Genomic DNA, 20,604 nt, shown 5'->3' on the forward strand with positions numbered 1-20,604 from the left:
GATTGAGCCCAGGACATCCCACTGTTGTTCAAGGTGATTTGCTTCACAGAATCACAGAACAAACTTCCTAGACACTTATTTTGAATAACTTCCAACTTACATTTCAGGTTTTTAAAAGTCAAATCTGGACTTGTATGCAACAACTGTAATGCAGAGAGAAGCATATGCAAAGCAAAACCACCTTGTGATCCCAAGCCCTCTACATCTTTTTATTTGCTAATTTCAATGGCCTTTGAATGAGAACCCAAGTGCATACTAAGCACATCACATGGTGAGCCTCAGGGAAGGGTCTGCATACCTCTGTGTGCCCTGCAGGTGCTGAAAGAGTAGAAGAAGAATTTTCTTGGGCAAAGGAGGTAATGAATTTTTGACTTGTTGATTAATTCCAAATACTATAATTGCTGCTTTGTTTTCCTGTTGCAGATGAATTCTCCACACTCTGTGGAAGTCAAAGGCCTGGCTTCTTCATTGATATTTATACAGGATTACCAGTTGGTGAGTTGTAATTTCTATTTTGAACTAAATTCCATGCTACCTCTGCCCAGGGAAGAGGGGAGTTTGTTTTCCCACTTACTTTTTTCATGGAAGGAATAGCGACTGGACAGTGTAATGGAGTTCAACCCTCCATTTACATCCGAGCCTGCAAACTTTCTGCCTAGCTCCTCCTAGCTGGCAGCAATGATAATTGCTGCTTGTAATCAAGGCAACATAAAGCTCCAAAGAAACTGTAATCAGGCCTACATGAGTAGGGCACAGATACTAAGAATAAGAGGTCTGGGAGTAAGGCCAACCAGCATTTGGTCTGAGAGGAATTAGGAGTCCTTCCCTCAAACTAAAGCAGAGATTTAATCTGACATTTCACATCAGTCCCCCTGTGTATTGATTTGACACAAGAATCCTTTTTTCTGCTCAGCTGGAATATTTCTCACATATGTTATTGTGTGCAACATTTGAATTATGAGTAACAAGTTGCAAAACAAAAAGAGGGAGAGAATGAGGAATTCTAAGACAAGGAGTTAAGTAAATCCCTAATGGGACTCCCTTTTGTTTTTATTCACAGAAAAATTAAGAAGCAGATAATGTGCCCTTTAACAAACAGAGGCAGCATATAGGCAGTAATTAGGTGCATTAGCATTAAGCTGTTGCTGTGATGCAGTGTTCAGCGTGTTAGATGGAAATACTTCTAGTAAAGTGGGCAATGTAATTTTAAAGAAGTTACAAGAATGTACAGTATTTATTGTGTACCAGGTCGTTTCTTAGAAGCACAGTTCCCCCTTCTAGCTATTAGCATTATCCCAAATTGTTGCCAAGTCTACTTAAGGCCATTCATCAGTGTCAGCAGGGTGACCTTGAATCATGCTAACATGCACAGGTAAAAGCTGCATCTGTAGCAGTTCACATGTGTGCCAGGAGTGTGCAGTCTGCTCTGTCTGCTCTGCCACGTCACAGAGCAATGCACGTTCAGGAGCTGACTGAAACAGAAAGGCCACCCCACAGAGGCCACCGGTACATCCCAGTGCATGCAGCACTGTGGTGAGACTGATGCACATACAGCTTTATGCCATGCGAATCACAGGTTCTCCCTGCTGCTTTGGGATCTTGGCAGGTCTCACTAGCTTGTAGCACTCAACCTGCTGCTTTTGCACAGGAGTTGCTCATGTCCCTTGCATCTGTAGGCACAGCGCACTAGGACAAGGTAGTGCCCACTCTGGAGGGGCAGTGCTCTGTGCACCCTATAATATTTGGTTACAGTCCTTACATGATGTTACTCTTCTGTTTGGATTAAAGTTCTATGTGTTGACTCCAGGTGGTTGTTTCAGAGGCAGAAGTGGTTCTACTTTTCCTCATCCCTTATATAATCAGAGGACTCAGAATTACAGAATCTAATATAGGAAATGAAGGGTTTGATCCAGCAGCAAAACAAAAGAAACAACGTTATCTGATGGAAACTCACGTTGGCTGACAATTTCCCACCATATTCTGTGTCTGATGTACATGTGGCAGTTTTTACTAAAGGAGGGGCTTTGGAGGAGTCTCTGAATTCTTTCATGTTGTCAGAATATTAAAGGTGTGTAACTTTAAGGACCAATATGCAAGACATAAAATCGTAATAGCAGCTGAGTTTTTGTGCTGCCAAAATCCATTACTTAACCCAGGTGTATATAGCACATTGACAAACCCTGGCTGCCTGGCTTAATCAGTCTAATTAATAGCATGTTGGTAGCACTTCAGATGTTACCTGACATTGGCATTTTCAAACTGTTGTATAAAAACATGAAAGTCTTTTCAGCTTAGCAAGGGTAAAACAGTGCAAAACTAATTCTGACAAGTTTTTGCATTCAGTCATGCTTTTTTGTATTAAACCAAATACAGTTACATTCTCTCTGGCTCTTCCCAATAACTCCACAGTAACACTCGGGAAGATGAGAAGGTTCATCAGGGCTGTGGGTGGGAATCGTGAGTAAAGACCTGTGCTACCCTCTGCATTCCTATGTGGCAGGATATATCTTGGCTACATTGAAGAGTCAGAACCTGAGGAAATAGGAAGTACCTACATTTCCACAGTTTGGAATGACTCTGTCTATTGCAGTTAGGAATATTCTGATGCTCAAATTATACATTTGCTAATTCTCTGAAGGATAGATGCATAAGGACATATTCTGTAGCAGATTTCATGAAGTGCTGTTTACAAGTATTTTTTAAAAAATGCTTCTTCCAGATATTGATGAATGCAGAGAGATCCCTGGAGTGTGTGAAAATGGGATCTGTATAAACATGGTTGGCAGCTTCCGATGCGAGTGTCCTGTGGGTTTCTTCTACAACGACAAGCTGCTGATCTGTGAAGGTAGAGTGCTGATCTCATTCAGAGAAATGGGATTTAACCAGCTGGCAATCCAGACACTGGCAAATCTGATATACTTGCAAGTTGTCCTTAATGAGGAGGAAATTCTGGTATCAGTGTAATAAGTCTATGTTAATTAAGACATTTGGAATTCTTTTGCGTAGAAAATACCAGATTTTCCATGAGACATCTAAGGCCTTGAAGGAGCATGAGTCAGCAGTCACGGGAAGAAACATTGTTTTCACATTTGACAGTAAAGCCAAGAAAAGAGTAGTACTCTTGAGTCAGATCATGAGCACAATTTTTTTTAATTCCAAGATTTTTTTTTCTAATGGAACAAAGGTTTCTGTAAATAGCATAAACACATGATATTTTTTTCCAGTTTAAATATTTCCTACCATTGTATTAGTCAATTTAATGGAGAAACTGAAGACAGCAGTATGAGTTAAACAGGAATGATTTTTACAGATGGAGTATGTGGGTTTGGGATCATTTCAGGGAGATACCTAAATGTGACCAAATATCTACTTTCATCAATATATTTATTTTTCAGAATTAGGAATAAATTTCTATATTTAGGTAAGGTAATACTCTTCACACTAAAAACAAAGCGGTTTTGACGTCTTTCTAGTGCCAGCTTACCTTAACAATCAAATTCCCTTTTTGTGTTGACAGATATTGATGAATGCCAAAATGGACCAGTGTGTCAGCAAAACGCAGAATGTGTCAACACAGCTGGTAGCTACCGTTGTGACTGTAAACCTGGCTACAGGTTCACATCAACTGGCCGCTGCATGGGTGAGTACTTCTGGCTTGTTTGTGCGAGGGACTGCAAAAAGTAGTAGATTTTAAAAGATACCAAAAAAAAGCAGAACTCCTCTTCAGAAAGATGGTATACCAGGAGATGATCTGGTCTCCAAGAACCCTCCTCTTCTAGCCTTTTAGGGCATCGCATAAACATTCTGGTAATTCCCAGAAGACTAATGGGCCCATCCCACAGAGACGTAGATGAGAGCTAGTCACCTGAGTGGGTGTTTGTCTTACACGTCATTCTACGAACTGCAAACATTTTTCTTTAGCCTATGTCATGTCTAGGGAGGGAAGACCGATTGATTCTCTACCTTTCAACTAAGTGTTTTCTGACACTGAAAATTCAGTTACGATCTGGACAAGGACCTTCTCCTGCATAAATTCTTTGATTTTCATTATAATTTGCTACATGTGTTTTAGGAATTTATTTGCCACTTGTATTTTTACAAATAAATCACTCCTTGCTGGGGTCTCTGCTGATAAGATGGTGGACTTATCATATGCTAGGCCATATTCAATAACTAACGTAAAAAGTTTATTGTTAAACTTCCTAACTTTTATGTAGATATAAACAGGCCCTTGAACATTATTTTTAAATACTCACTGAGTGGGACTACAGTTCTCTAATCTATTTGTTCTTTCTTCTAATATTGTAGTCCAGAGAGGTATTCATGTTATCTTGATTACTTGAAGAATTGCAGAGATTTTAAAGATTGCTCTGAGCCAAGCAGCTGTAAATATTACATACATTTCTGAACAAAATAATAATTACAAAGGAAGCTGGTAACATTTTCCTTGGGTTTTTGCTTCTGAGTACTTCAGTTTTAGGAAATGTTCTTTTCCCTGCAGTGCAGTTTTTCATTGTTTCATGTGACCCTTGAGGGAAAAGGGTGTAGGGGCAACCAGAACACTACTATGAGAACTAAAACTTTGTTTTGTTAGGCTATGCAGTGGCACATGTAAATATTCAATATGTTCCTAATGTTGTTATGGGTTCGTTACAGCAGTACAGGAAGAGCCAGGGAAGGTTCTGATACGGGTTACAATACCCAACGTGAATTGGCACAGACAGTAATACTTCCCTGTATTTTGCTCTTATTTTATATTTAGTGAAAATAAAGTTACACAATTAGAGTCAAAATAAAAGTGGTTGATAAAGTACTTGATCCAGCAAAGGAAGGAAATTCCCAACCGCTCTGCTGAGAGCAAAGAGTGCTAAGCAGCTTGCAGTGTTGGATCAGTCATGCTACTGCATGGAAAATGATCACACCCCAATAGTTTATATGTTATTGAATCAAAACTGATGTATCACAGCCACTAGTACTATGAGTACTGCATTTATCTTACTATCAAAATAGCATTCTTCTGGTGCTATTTCTTGTGGTATAATAAATAATTTTTTCGTATAAACTCATTTTTGGTACTTAAGACAATTCTGCCTCACAATTTTTTAAAGTTACAATGTTCTCTGTTTACTCCAAAAGAAGTGAATTTTCCCTGGGACTTTAATTCACTATTCATTGGCCCACAGAGCACCAAAGAGACTCATAGTTTTTCTTTTGTCTCTACTCTCCTAAGCTGAGAAGGAGTTTTTAAGACAGCACGTTATCCAGCATTGGTTTCCTTTCTGCCTCCTTTAGACTCTAATTAGCAGCAGTGTCATTAATAGCATTGGTCCTCAGTGAACACCCATCCAAAGTTACTAATGGCCCCATTTGATGCACAGTAATCCTGAGGATGGGGACTATTGGGAATGTACTAAGTAGAGTGTAAGAGAAGGGGCGGTAGAGGCAGGAAATCAAGATTTAGTACATGAAGTTCTTTGCAATTAGGAACAACTTGACTCTTAGTTTTGTAACGAGCTGGGGATGATTTGGTAAGAAACTGCGTCTGTTTTGCTTAGATTGCATGTAAAAGATAATTACTGAACACTAAAATCTAATAATTTCTAATACAAGCTTATGGCAGCTTCTCAGTTCCCACATTTTGGAGCTGCAGCAGACAAAATGCCAAGAAGCATGTTGAATCAGACCAGCTCATGTTGGTGATGAGGTCAACAGATAGACCTCATTTGATTCATGTTTCTGATTTGGTATGGAAGAAGATGTGCTGGACAGCACGTTTTGTTCTTTGACATTTTGTTTCACTGACTATTGATAAAATCCTGGATTCTGCCTGAAAGCGTTCATAACAAGAGCAGCAGGAAGCAGTCAGCTGTTGAACTAGTGTAATAGATGCCCTGCTGTTGTAAGGCAGCATATCACACACTGGCAGGATAGCTTTCCCCATCTCTTTCTGCAGAATTGTGCAGTTGGGTGTTTGCTGTTGTTGGCAGAATATTTTCTGACTCCTTACAGCAGTAGCTTCTCTTGCTATTTGAGCTTTGTCTGGTTTACAGGATCATCACATTGCACGAGGCATGGATGCTAAAACGCATATCTATACATGTGCCCATTTTATCTTTGCACAATGAGTAGATAAAAATGCATTTTATCTCTCTGTAAGCTTAGTGAGAAAAGTGTGGGATTCGTCTCCCTTTCTGTTTTGTGTGATTTATATGTGGCTTTCATATCTGCTGCATAGTTGATGTATAGCACTTACAAATCTCCCCATACAATTTAATGTCATTAATTCTGCTTTTCAAAGCCATGGCAATATGCTTTCCCTCCAGCAAGAATTTGTTTGGTAAATACAATTTTTACGCTAAATCTTTTTCAACTCCACAAATGTTGGACAAGGTAATTTACAAGCACATAGCCCCTTTTCTGAGATTTACTTAGTAATGCTTTTGTCATTAATAAATTAAAAATACTATCTTAAATTAGGGCCATGCATTGGATTCTAACTATCATGCTTGCTGCTAGTGCATCTTTCCAGCCCTGTAGTTTAGAGGCCTTAACTTTCACTGTGCTTTTTTTTTTTCAGATCGGAATGAATGTCAAGAAATTCCTAATATCTGTAGCCACGGGCAGTGTATTGACACTGTTGGAAGTTTCTACTGCATTTGTCACAATGGATTCAAGACCAATGATGACAGAACAATGTGTATAGGCAAGTATATCAAATTAAGCTGTACTTAGGCTTCTAGTAAGATAGTTATTAAGTCTATCCTCTCTGTCATAAGGAGTTGCATTACAAGAACTGAGATTGTTAGCCATTTACCATCAGGTAAAGGTGCAAAAACACCATAGCTGGCAATTAGGAAGCTGATAAGAACGAAGAACATGTCATTACAGTAGAGTGAATCTTTTAAAAATACATATCCTGTCTAAAGAACTGATAGTGCTTTAATTTTTCAGGAAAATGTTCCATTCTTCTTAGAATTTTCTGAAGCATTTTGTCTCATTTATTCCTTTAGGCAAGAAATTTAATAGATTAATATTGCAATGCAGCAATTGTATACAGCCTGCTTCTTAACAGCGGAACTGAAGGGTAGCTTTCTTGCCAGAAAAGTGCCCTTTTCAGAAACAGTCATCTTCATAAAGAAGGAAATTCTGTATTTAATCTCTTCACAGCTGTTAGTGTAGTCAACAGTCTCAGTCTGTTGCCTGAGAAAGATGAGGAGATTTCAGAAAACTTATGGTTAAAGATAGCTTAGAATTCCTTTGGGAAGGGTGAGGTAGGAGCCACAGTAAGATAAATGATTGTTGGACCCTTGATTATTTTTGTAATTGTTAATATCAAGTATATAAACCTGTGTAAAATCTTCTTTTTGGGAGATACAACAATCTTTTTCCCCTCTATTCACTCTGTTGGCAGTGGATTATTTCTCTTGCCTGTGAGATAGCTACAGGCTTTCCTTTCCCCATCAGTGATTAAAATTCTTGCTGCTTGTTTTTTCTCCTTTGTAGATATTAATGAGTGTGAGAGAGATGCTTGTGGCAATGGAACGTGCAGAAACACGATTGGCTCTTTCAACTGCCGCTGCAATTTAGGGTTCATCCTCTCACACAACAATGACTGCATAGGTAAGGAGTACTGAGACTTTCTACTTCTAATGACAGTACCATTAGTACCATCTTCTCTATTGAGTTAGGGTGGTACCTTGCGTGGTCTGCATGATCAAAGACAAAAACTTATTTCTTCAGTCTGAAAAGACCTCTTTGATTATGCACTCCTCACTTTTCTATAGCCAAATGTTTGCATGTGGTATATGCTATTCCTTTTTTCATTCTTGCTTTGATGATTTTACAACATAGACCAATATTGGTATTTTCCCCTCACTTGCTTTTGAAACAGGGGATTATTTATGTACTATCAGTTACTGTGCCGATATAGTGGAAACAGAAATCTCACCTGCCCAATTTCACTTGTTGCAGGTGTTTGTTACACATCTTTCAATGTTATTTTTCTTAGATGTGGACGAGTGTGCAAGTGGAAATGGAATGCTGTGCAGGAACGGTCAGTGTGTGAACACGATCGGGTCCTTCCAGTGTCTTTGCAATGATGGCTATGAGGTGGCTCTGGATGGCAGGACTTGTGTTGGTGAGTGCTTTCTTTCAGGGTAGTAAAAAAGTGCAGCAAACCTTGAGGAGATATTCTTAATAAAACAGTAGAAGAGGTCAGAAAGAACTGTCACGCTGTCATCATTATACGTAGCAGCAGAAAACAATGACAACACGATGAGAAGAGGACATTTCTCCTCCTCCTAGGAAGTTCCACCATCAGTTTGATGGAATCAAAATTAAAGCAGCCTCAGCCACAGATTTATTGAGATAACAGCAATTATCTCAAATAAATTGTCTTTCTGTTCCTTTAGATGTCAATGAGTGTGCACTGGAGCCTGGAAAATGCTCACCAGGCACATGTCAGAACTTGGATGGGTCGTTCAGATGTATCTGTCCTCCTGGCTATGTCCTGCAGAATGACAAATGTGAAGGTGTGTATAGAACAATCCTTCTGTCCTGTTTCCTAGTTAATCACAGTTGTTACCGCTTTCCTCTGCATCTAAACATGAGTAATGTTTAGTCTTATGTGGCAGTGTACAGTTCTGAACTGTAGCCACTAGTAAGTCACTTCCCAGGAAAAGTTTCACCAACTTTTCTTTGAACCAGAACTACCTGATCTGATCTGATCTCAAGAAAAATCTAGTCTCAGCCTGTTTGGTTGATAGTACATTGCTGAGGTTTGCCCACTGCATGAGGATGTGAAAACTATCCCTAGATTTTGCACCTGGATTTTGTTCCTCTTTCTGTCTGTTCCTTTTTGTTTGACCTTTTTGTTTTTCAAATCTATTGAATATCAGTGGTGATGTAAGGTTACATTTTATGTAGAACAGCTGCCAGTGTAGACATTTTTATTTCTCATCTCTTTAATTACTTTTCTTACAGACATTGATGAGTGTGTGGAACAGCCAGAAATTTGTGCCCTGGGCACATGCAGCAACACTCCAGGCAGTTTCAAATGTCTCTGTCCAGAAGGCTTTGTGTTGTCTTCCACAGGAAGGCGATGCCAAGGTAAGTTCATTCCTATTTTCTGGCATTTCAAAATTTGTTTGCTGTTTTATAAACAGCCTTATTAGCTGCCTGTTTCTAATATAATGAGGAGACTCTGGAGTCAAACAGTGTTTTTCACAAGGAGACATGATAATTCTGTAGTTGGGGCCAGGTTTTGTCTTGCTCTAACATCTGTTTGTCATTAAAGAGAACATTGCAATAAAAGGGGGGAAGATAATGCTAAATGTAGCAGGTTAAGTGAGGAAATTATGTTGCCCTGCGGCCCTTTCTTGCACCCCTGGAAGAAACATTGAGGCTACCTGGATTCTGTATAGACTGTGACATGTCTGACATGGAGGAGTGTGAACACAGGCAGGAGACTACTGCAGTGCCCTGCTAAAGGCAGCATTTCCAGGAATAGGGCTGTTCTTAGCACTTATCAAATTCTCCATAATACTTGTTATATGCTATTCCTCTCCACAGATGTGTGGATGGGAAAGAGATTGATGGAAAAAGTTTGCAGTGTTTTATGGACAATAAGTACCTGTCTGCATAGAAAAGTCTGAAGTGTCTTTTGGCTTTTAGATTACTGCATACACTGTTCAGAGCCTACACATGGGCGGTAAGGCAGACATCAGATGCTAAAAGCTGAACATCTAGTAATGAAAAGCCACAGGTTAGTTTATTTTGTGGATAAAGAACAAGCACAGCAAATTAGGGAGTGAGTTATTTTAAAGACTTTGGAAATTACTAAATAGATACATCATTAAATGTCCTATACACAGTGTGCACAGTGGGAACCACTGATGAGTAAGACCTTTATAAGGACCTCTAGTTATGCTTGGCACAGAACGGTGATGCTTGTTGACACCATAGTGAGTTCTTCACTTCACAGTGGGCTAAATGAAACTGTGGTTTTGGTAAAAATGAATCCAACCTGCAGTAAATGTTCATCCAAGTCTCCAAACCACCATGCAGTTTGGCACAGTTACTTCACTCAATTTCAAGAAAGCAGTACGACTGTTTTAGCTGTGCATTTTTAGCTTATATAAATGAAGTTTCTTCAGTCTGAGGGTATTGTTCTCTTCAGGTAAGGAAAAAAAAATCACAAAAAACCCCCAAGAAACAAGATCATAAAAAAGAATGCAACCTAATGTTCTCCTGTATGAAAACAAACCACTGCTTCACATATAATGTCAGAGGAAAATGCACACTTTTGTGTATGAACTTTAAGTGTGCTTCTCCCCATTCCCTGAAGACGACTGTTGTTTTTTTTCAAGTGCGTCAGGCCAAATAAAGTTTTGTTTAAAACTTCCCATTACCTAGGAGTTTTGTAAAATCTGGACATTGCCCAGCATTGATGCTGAATGAGTAGCTGCTTCCCCAACTGCCCTGTTGCTGTCCCTTTGCTAACGCAGGGAGCTGCCAGCTCTCTGCCTGCTGGATGCTTGTGGTCTGTGATCTCAGCTCTGCTCCAGCATGCTGGTTCCCCAGCTTAAGGGAGTAAAACGTAGTGCCACTGGGTCAGTTTTCTTTGTTTGTGTGTACCTCAGGGAAGATTGAGGCAGGAAAGTGCTATTGAAAATTGCCTCTCATTTTAACACTGCACAGTATTATCATTGCAAGTTGATTAAAATCTCTTGACTCAAGTGATTCTTACTAATAATGAAATATAAATAAATTAAGCCAATATTCATTTTTTACAAAGAGGAGTGAGGATAAGAGGGGGGAGTACAGCCCTTCCATCTCTGCTGGACAAAAGAGAAAAAACCCTCCTTTTCCATGACTGAAGTAGGACACTGTATCCCATAGTTTTCCCTTAACTGTGGTCAAGAGCTCCGCTCCCTCTTTGGGTCTTCCTCAGACAGAGACAATAATGGTCCTTCTTGATAGTCTTAGATGGAAGTTGGGTGTTTTGTTGGGGGGACCTCCTGTAATTTTGCAATTAACACCTCTAAATGAAGACTGTACCAAAGTAGCTGCTCATAACAAGTTTTTCTCTATGCAGATCTGAGAGTAAGTTACTGCTTTACCAAATTTGAAGATGGAAAATGTTCTGTGCCAAAGTCCCGAAACCACTCCAAACAAGAGTGTTGCTGCGCCTTGAAGGGACAGGGATGGGGAGATCCCTGTGAACTCTGCCCAGAGGAAGCAGATGGTACGTTATTGACTAGGTTACTTTACTGTCATGATAGCCTCTCAGAACTGAACAAAAATTGGGATTGTTAGAAGAAAGAATTAGGAAAAATAATTTTCCAGAGGTGTTTAACCCTAAAAATTGTCATTGCTCTGTCATTGCAAAGTAGATGCCATTGCAGTCTCAAAAAAACATATTCCTTGCATAGTCCAGTCTCAAGCATATTCCTTGTTTGCTTATAGGTTTGTTAGTATGATCAGGTGCTGAGTATTTTGCTCTGGAGGTGTTATGTACTGAAAGCAGAACGTAGTAGGTCCTTGACGGGCTCAAAGTGGAAATACCTGCAAAATACAAATGGAATACATCTAGTTGTAATAAATATAAGAAGGGTTGCCATAAACATGAACTCTAATTTAAAAAAAAAACCAACAAAAGAGTCAAACTAGATCCACATCTGAATCACCCTGTTATGCTTTGTGACTACATTTTGTTATTAAAAAAATCTAAATCCATACGAGTGACTTGCAGAAATAGCAGGGAATGACAAAACACAGGCTTTGATGAAGGAAAGCCTCCCTGGACTGTTGCTAAAGAAACACTTTCCTTTGTTAATATCCTTTGTAAGACTGAGTAACTAGGCATCAAGCAAGTCAACACGCCTTTATACAATCATGGTGCAATTTGCTGAACGGACTTTAATTCATGCTGACAAATGTGGTTAACAGCATTACTGGTTTCAGCAATACATTAATACAGTTCATTTCATTAATAAGTCATGTAGATGTTTTGCAGACAATCCTCACAAAAGCTAAGGGAAGAAAAGAGAATCGGATGTGCCAGTTGCAATAGCCTGTTCCTCCTAGGCTTATTGCCTGTGCATGTTTCGTTCTGTTGCTCTGGAGTATTTGAACCAAAGTCGCTTGGAAACGTGTGGTATACATCACAGCATTTCCTTGAATTGTCAGCACTTGTATTTTTGACAGTCCATACTGTTCTCAAAGGATGATATCAAGGCTATTTTTCTCATCTTTTAAAAAAGAAAGAGCTTTAAGATGTCTGAGTCTGGGAAATTTGTGTCTTGACATGTCATGGACAGTGGAATTGTTTCTTTTGAAAAAAACCCCAAAAACTCGGTTGTTATCTCATGCGTGTTCTCCATCATCTGCTATCTGAATGGGGGCTGGTAAGCTCAAGCACCTGTGCCACCTGAGCCTCCTCCTGAAGGCTTGAGTGACGGGCAGGTTTTGTGCTGCTCCGCTGCACAGGGCTGAGTTTCCCACCCAGAGGCTAGAAGTGTGCCAGACACTGTTGCTTTCGATGCAGGTGTGCACCTCCATTTAGTTCTATTTTGTTCGACCTCAGGAAAGATCAGCTAAAGTATTTCCACTGAAGAAAGCACAACATTTGTCATGTCTATGATTGTATTGTACTGCTGCACTGTAAACCTCTTTGCAGCCTACTGAATTTGCAAAAGAAAAAGTGAAATCTCGTTAAGCGTCTGTGATATTCTGGACATGGTTAGTAGAGAATATGCTCAACAGCGTCTTGAGATGGTTTGAATTACAGTCTTGTGTCCATCCATCTGCTCAAGATACAGTTTAGAGGGGAGAGGTAGAAGGTTAGTTTCAGTTGCAAGACTTGTATTTTTTGTGTGTGTGTCAGACCGAAAACTAGAGGAGTTTCTGAAGCTGAAGGGCCTTTATGATTACATGCATCCTTGTTGTATTTTGGTCCACTGGAGTGGAAATTTGTGATTTCTTATTTATTCTAATAACAAGAATATACCAGGTGATTTGCACAGGTAAGGAAGTACATGCTTTCTGCAACAAAAATAGTGAATGACTTGTTCTCAAAAGATTTACATCATCTTTAAATTTTCAAAAATCACACAGAAAACCGTGTGGGTTTGGAATCTGGGTGGTGACTTCACTCTAAACTGAAACCAGAAATTATACTCTCAGCCTACCTATAATGAAATTATTACTTACTCTAGAACTAGAGATTGGCATACTTTAAGGAGCTACTAACTAGTGACTACAGATTAAATTTTGTCGTCTTCAGGCAATGTAGAAGATCTTTCAGTTATGGCAGAAAAGGATGTGGTCACTAATATTGATACTTCTAAAAGGGAAATATTGCATTAGTTTGCTTCTTAAAGGAAGTTAAAGAATGCTAATTATTCACTGGATTTTACATACATATATATAAGATCAAATTAAATGTAAACTGAGCATATGGTTTTAACATGAATGTAAGATTAAATTATAAGTTCATACATTTACATGCTGTATTTCTGGATCTGAATATGAGTAGGATGAATTGGTATCAATGGTTACTTGTGTAGCTTACGGGGTAATGCTGATTGCCAAGATAGAGTTTAACATATGGCTTGATTTTTGTTTGGTTTTGTTTTGTTTTTTTTTTTACAGAGGCGTTCAGACAGATTTGTCCATTTGGAATTGGCATCCTTGTTGGACCTGGTGACGCAAGACTGGGTAAGTGTCTGAACTGCATGATGCTGTTGTTGCATTAGTATGCCGTTTTCTACTCATAAGACATTCTCCCCATCAATTGAGAATAACACCTTGGCAACTATTTCCAAAAGCCATGAGTTATGGAAACTTCTATTTTTTTTTTTTTTCAATTATTTATACCAATTTTAAATTCAAGCTTGACTATCTCATATCAGAAATTAAACTTCTTTTAGGGTAGCATTATTCGGCTTTTTAATTTATGCTGAGCAGACTTGCTAGGAAACTTATGCAGAATCTAGAGAATGGATCGCATAGCATACCTGTCTTTTCTTATACAATATATGTAACCTGTTTATGGTAAATGGTTTTAATCCTCCAGAAGTGCAAACCACAGTTTCCCAGATGCCTTCAGTACATTCTGTTCTCTCCCAAGACAAACAGCACTTCAGCTTTATTGGCAAAAGTTTTCATTTAAGGAGCGCTGGATGACTACTGCTTTTCGTATCTGCTCCTTTCCCTGTAGCCCCAGTTGGAGAGGTTTTTTTTTTTATCTGACATTTAGAATCAGTTTCTTTTATGCATTCTAAAAGCTGGCCTGTAAGAAAAATTCTGTGCCCTCATCCTAATATATCAAATTCAAATATTAGTAATTTTTTGTGATCTCAGGAATACTTCTCACCAGAACAGCACTTGTTCTTTGAGAGAAATCTAAAAGCACGTGAAGTCATTTGCACTTACTGTGTTTTTTGTATTTCTGGTTAAGATGTGGATGAGTGCCTTGATCCAGATAACTGTAAATTTGGGCAGTGTATCAACACAGATGGGTCTTTCCGCTGTGAATGTCCGTATGGTTACATCCTACAAGGAGCTCAATGTGTGGGTGAGTATAGCTGTTTCATCTTCCATTTTAAAGAATCTCCTGAACTGCTAAGTATGGCATTAAGGAGTAGTGGGTTTATATTATTCTAATGTTGTCGAGTCTCCATCCCTGCTGGTGCCTAAAACCTGCCAGGGCAGGGCCTGAGCAATCTGCTCCAGGTTGGTCCTACTGTAGCTGGGTGTTTGGCCCAGATAACCTCTAGCGATCACAAAGTATGCTAGGACACTGTGACTCTAATTCAGTGATTTAAATGAGTCCTTGGATTTTGTAGTTTTGTAATTTTTTGGTTGTACTTCAACAGCGTAGATTTTATACCTTTTTTGAGTTGAGTATAACCATGTATGCTTGCCTTGATTTAACTGCTTGCAGATACTGATGAGTGTGCTGTTGGAAACCCGTGTGGTAATGGAACTTGCAGGAACGTGGTCGGAGGTTTTGAATGCACCTGCGTTGAGGGGTTTGAGCCTGGACCGATGATGACCTGTGAAGGTGAGACTCCCATGTGTTAAGGACTGTCATTGTAGTTGTATGCTGAAACAGTTTCCTGATTTTGGAAACAATTGAGTAAACCAGCTTAAAAAGAAAAATATGGACATTTGAAACAATGCATCTTTCTCTGAAACAGAAAAATAAGTTCCTCCTTCCTGTATCCACCTTGAACTGTGGTTGGGTGAACAGGCTTTCAGGTAGTATCTGCTAAGGGACTGTCCAGAGGAGAGCATGTTTGGTTACAGTCTCTCCAGAATAGTCCCCAGAAATGCTGCTTATTGTTTGTATGGCTTTTGGTTACCTCCTAGATGACCCTTGAGTGAAGAGAGTCATTGTGGATGATGAAAATAGAAAATGGGATGCTTGAGTTTGTTAGGGAGGAAACAGGGAACAAAACAGAAATTTAAATACAGTACTAGACAATTACCATGGTACCCCTATGCTGGTTATTTTTGATGCTTTGGTCTCTCATTTAAAAAATAAAAAATTGAAAATGCACAAAGAAGGGAGGAGTAAGGAAGATCAGAGTTACAGAAGGGATATGCAGAAAATTAATTAGACTAGAATTTTTCAGTGTGGAAAATGTGTTTGAAGAGATACATGATTTAAATTTATAAAGCCACATAAAAATGTAAAGGTAACAAAAATAAAGGGAATATGGTAGACAAACCAAAGCAAACATTTTTATATGTATAGTACTTAAGTTGTGGAACTCTCTGCTGCAGAATATTAGCGAGGCCACAAGTATAAATAGACTCAGAAAGAGATTGTACAAATTTATGTAGGAATCCATCAGTGGAAATTAAGCCGGATTGTTTGGTTGTGACTTTTGGCAGTGGAAGTCCTTAAACTGAGAGGCTGTATCAGGGGAAAGATCTCTGTATGCATGGTGTGGGGTTTTTTTTAATACTCTTCTCCTCCTGTTACAACCAGAGAGAGGAGAATGTCCTAGGACATTCTGACACTCTCTTTTGACCTGACACAGCTGTTCTTAAATTATCTGCCACAATCTGTTTGTTTGCAAGCCCATACAAAAGAATGCTTCTATTTTTGCATCAGCTTGCATTAGTTTTATGTTGGAGCTTCATTTACTTCCCTGTGGAATTTGGGTGAAAGCTCGAATTGCAGAGGAGGAGTTAGCAGAGTGCATAAACATCATTATATAGCAGTAATTACTTAAGTAGCCCAGAGCATATCTAAATGAACTTCAAACTACTATTTCTAATAAGGTTATTGTTTTATGGAATTCTGTGTACGAAGAAGTTGAATTAGTGCATCTAGAATTTAAAAATAACCAGTCATAAAAACTGAGCCTAGATGTGGAAAAAGATACAGTTTTAACTCAGTATTTTGGCAGCATGGATCTGGAAATTATTTCCATTGGCGATATTGAAACTTCAGGTAGCTGTGCAAACATCCTGGCATGTCTGGTGCTCGTTCCTAGATAGAAATCCATAATGATTAGAACCATGGGTCCCCAACTATTAAAATTCATCCCTCAGTAAACTGTGATCTGTGGTATTGCCCGTATACCTAAAACCTGTGCACTTAAGTCCACTGAATTTTACAAAAACGTGTTTCACTTCCCCCATGGTCTTTGTTGCTCCAAATCCAGACGTCAACGAGTGCATTCAGAACCCTCTGCTCTGTGCTTTCCGCTGTGTGAACACTTTTGGATCCTACGAATGCAAGTGTCCTGCGGGGTATGTTCTGCGAGAGGACCGGAGAATGTGCAGAGGTAAAGCTCCTACCAGACTCTCACAGTTACAAGATAATGATTACAAGTACCTGCAGGGGTAGGGCTCTGACTCACTGCACTATTGGGCCAGAGTTTTAATCCCAGGAAGTAACTGAGTCAGAAAGAATTTGGGATGAAATTCTATGGTTTGCATTATGCAGTTGATTGTATTATCCCTGTCCTGCCCATAAACTTATACATCTGCATAAAGTGAGGTCATATCAGATGATACGGTTTTGTCTTGCCCTGAAAATGGGCATTTGGGAGAAATCAATTTGCTCTAAGCTAGTATATCTTATGTTAGTTTAGCACAATAAAAGTATGCATAGAGTTTGATTACGATTGAAATTCCAAAGTCAGAATTTACTCTTGCGAATTTCCAGGATCATGACTCTATATAATGAAATCTAAACCTTGTGTTTTAGATCAGAATGAGTGTGAAGAAGGAATTCACGACTGTGACTCAAAACAGATGGAGTGCAAAAACTTAATTGGCACCTATATGTGTATCTGTGGACCAGGTTATCAGCGCAGACCAGATGGGGAAGGCTGTATAGGTAAGTGACGCTGAAGTGTCGAAGCTCTTGAAACACACAGTTCCTCATCAGAGCTGAAAATTGTGGATTTAACAAAATGTTAAGGAACTCGGAGGAAGGATTACACAGCTAGCTGTGTAATGGATCTACAGGTGCTATACACACTTTGCTGTTCAGGTGTGCACACATGTGGGCAGCAAGTAGAAAATCTGGATGTGGCTGTCTTTACAATCAGTTCATACTGCTGCTGCTGAATTGCTCTGAGTGAAGAAAACAGTGAATTGGGCTTGTTTATCTCCGTTGGCATGAATGAGAGCAGATCTGAATTGTTTTTAAACTCTGGATGGCATTCAGAAGTTCAGCTAGAACTATGAAAAATTTTGAAAACCAGTGAGGTATATATTGCAGAGAAAACGCAGTAACAAAATATATAGTATTGTGAACGAGATGGTCATCTTTCCTCTGAAAACTGTACAAAAGAGACTTTTTATTAAAAAAAAAAAGATATTATGCAAGTTTAACCAGGCAGAATGTATAGCTCAAGAACTTGGTACAAACTTTATCCTGCATTAATCCACTTAATAGACTTGATTTTTGTTATGTTTCAAAAACACAGATGAGAATGAATGTCAGACCAAACCTGGGATCTGCGAGAATGGCCGTTGTGTAAACACAGTGGGAAGTTACAGATGCGAATGCAACGAGGGATTCACTGTCAGTGATGCCCAGAACGAATGCCTTGGTAAGTTGCACATTAACACTAACGAACTATCGCTTTGATAGCAGAGGCTTAAACTTAGAAATGTGTAGTGAGTAAATGTGCTCTTGAATTTACATGCCTTCGGGAAGGGGCCTTTGTAAGTAGTTGCCCTCCTGTAAGTTCATTCTTCCTGTGCTAACCATATGCCCGCTTCAGTCAGTCCGGTTGGTTGACTTGCTATGAAAGCTTACTGTTCAGTGGTTTCAGTCAGCCAGTAATTGCTCTGCCTCTTCTTTGGTCCTGATTCTCAGCCAATCCTTTTTCTCTTGGTTCAAACAGAAACATAGGTTTTTATAAGCGTAACGTGTCTTCCACCTTTTGCTAAATTTCCTGTTGTCTTTGTTTCCCTTAGACATCATGCTCTCTTTCTTACTGCTGGTAGTCTTTCACTCTCAGTTCCACAGTTCCAGGGTGAAGTATGCTCTTTCTTTTATATTTCTGACTAAATTCCTAATATCTCATGACCCTCTGGAGGTCGTCACCATTAGGATTCTCTGTGATGCATAATTTGTCTTCCAGACAACAGGGAGGGCTACTGCTTCACTGAAGTCTTACAAAGTATGTGTCAAATCGGATCAAGCAACAGGAACTCTGTCACCAAGTCTGAATGCTGCTGTGATGGAGGCCGAGGCTGGGGGCAAAACTGCGAGGTCTGCCCCTTCCCAGGCACCGTGGCCTTCAAGAAGCTTTGCCCTCATGGCCGAGGATACATGTCTAATGGAGCAGGTACTGACTTTTCTATTAAAGGGCCTCTTACACAATGTCAAATTCAGTGACAAATCATCAACTCTTTCTTTTTGTGTATTTGAACACTGTGAGATCCTAAATACTTTGGTTATGTCGAAATTTTCTCAGAATTTTCATGTTGAGAGAGTACAGTCCTTTGGGAGAAGTGTGTATCGTCAAAGGCATCCACCCCAACTTGGCAGATACTTATTTTGCATGCTGGTTGACTGACATGCAGTCGAATGGGAATTTGCACTCTCACATTTGAGTGTGTTATAGGTACAGATTAAGAGCTATTTGTGTACATGAAATCAAAGTGATGTTTGATTTATGGACGCTAATATATGATCAGTTCTGGTTGTTTGCTTCCACTTAAGGCTTGTTCATTGCATTTGAAAGTTAGATTAATGCTCCATTCTGTATTTTTCCACTTAATATTTCTCCTTAATCCGTGCGATATTTCATTATTTTATGTAATTTTTTTATTTTATGTAAGGTGTGGGGTTTTTTTCATGTCAGGTCACAAGAATCTATTGAAGCTGTATAAAAAGTCAGTTCTTGTTCCATTGTGAGCTAACCTTCATTTAATTGCAGATATTGATGAGTGCAAAGTTATTCATGATGTCTGCCGTAATGGGGAATGCATCAATGAGAGGGGATCTTATCGTTGTCATTGCAACCTTGGCTATACTACAGATATAACTGGCACTCTTTGCATAGGTAGGTTTTTCATTATGGTGTATGTGTATAAAGTTTATTACTAAGAGATGACTTGAAGAAGGAAATACAGAAATTTTGAAAAATCAGAAAAGAAAATGTAATTCATTAGAATGCTTTGGGGATTTTGATTTCCTTCTGATAATCTCCTGAGCATTTTCAAAAACACTATCACAAATCTTGTTGTCAGCACTGAGGTATCCGGTTTTGCTTCTTCTAGATCTGAATGAATGTAATGAGTCCCCAAAACCATGCAATTTCATCTGCAAAAACACAGAGGGGAGCTTCCAGTGTTCATGTCCGAAAGGGTACATCCTGCAAGAAGATGGGAGAAGCTGCAAAGGTAAAAATGAAGAAAAGAATTAACTGCAGAAACTCTGTGTTTCACAGGCAAATACCAATCCAAGGACATTTAAATGATGTAAATCTGTCTCCTTGACCCATGAGAGTATTTCCACTGAAGGCAGTGGAAGTAGCCTGCACAGATGGAGCTGGTGTTTCAGTTAGTTCTTTGATAATCTGGATGAGCAGTAGATCCACAGGGATTTTTGCAGGCTGATGGCAGCTGATCTTAAAAGACTTTGTAACCAATAGTATATATGATTGGTCTTATTTTGGTAAGCGTGTTGGTTTAAGTCGTACTTTTCAGTGATAAATGTATCTTAATGGATGCAAAGATGAGTATGGTTTGCAGTGCATTGTCCAGCATCAGCAGAGTTTTAACCTACCACTTCTGCAGCGTGCTGAATAAGGAACAGCAGTGCAGGAGAGATTTTGAAATGTTCATTATAATTTCATTTATTTATGTATCTTGGTAGCAAAGATCTGACTGAAACCACACAAGTTAGAGCTGCAGTTCTAAACTTGGCATGGGAAATGGCAGTGTACTTTGTCATTAGCATTTAAATATTTCTTTTGGAGTAATAGCATGCTTCAGTGCAATACCATTTTGTGATCTGCCACTGCTTCTCATGAAGATGGTGACTTCCCATTTATTGACTGCAGTGAGAGCAGACATTTATTATATAACAGCATCTTTCTGACAGATCAGAGTGGTGTC

General features: G+C 39.1%; 1 protein-coding gene across 2 annotated transcripts in view; it reads left to right on the forward strand.

Moving 5' to 3' along the window:
• Window positions 1–20,604, forward strand: part of FBN1 (fibrillin 1) — a gene marked incomplete at its 3' end in the record, with an annotated part of 155,799 nt that overhangs the window by 125,449 nt on the left and 9,746 nt on the right. For both annotated transcript variants that reach the window (XM_082005259.1, XM_082005260.1), the window contains exons 42-59: window positions 424–495; window positions 2,720–2,845; window positions 3,518–3,640; window positions 6,578–6,703; window positions 7,504–7,620; window positions 8,009–8,137; window positions 8,412–8,531; window positions 8,983–9,108; window positions 11,096–11,245; window positions 13,654–13,719; window positions 14,462–14,578; window positions 14,948–15,067; window positions 16,683–16,805; window positions 17,231–17,362; window positions 17,958–18,083; window positions 18,621–18,827; window positions 19,422–19,547; window positions 19,765–19,887. In XM_082005259.1, coding sequence (XP_081861385.1) covers window positions 424–495; window positions 2,720–2,845; window positions 3,518–3,640; window positions 6,578–6,703; window positions 7,504–7,620; window positions 8,009–8,137; window positions 8,412–8,531; window positions 8,983–9,108; window positions 11,096–11,245; window positions 13,654–13,719; window positions 14,462–14,578; window positions 14,948–15,067; window positions 16,683–16,805; window positions 17,231–17,362; window positions 17,958–18,083; window positions 18,621–18,827; window positions 19,422–19,547; window positions 19,765–19,887 — 2,229 coding nt within the window. The remainder of the gene's footprint in view (window positions 1–423; window positions 496–2,719; window positions 2,846–3,517; window positions 3,641–6,577; window positions 6,704–7,503; window positions 7,621–8,008; window positions 8,138–8,411; window positions 8,532–8,982; window positions 9,109–11,095; window positions 11,246–13,653; window positions 13,720–14,461; window positions 14,579–14,947; window positions 15,068–16,682; window positions 16,806–17,230; window positions 17,363–17,957; window positions 18,084–18,620; window positions 18,828–19,421; window positions 19,548–19,764; window positions 19,888–20,604) is intronic.

This window comes from Phaethon aethereus, assembly GCF_964289735.1.
Source record: "Phaethon aethereus genome assembly, chromosome: 12".
NCBI classification, from domain to species: Eukaryota; Metazoa; Chordata; class Aves; order Phaethontiformes; family Phaethontidae; genus Phaethon; species Phaethon aethereus.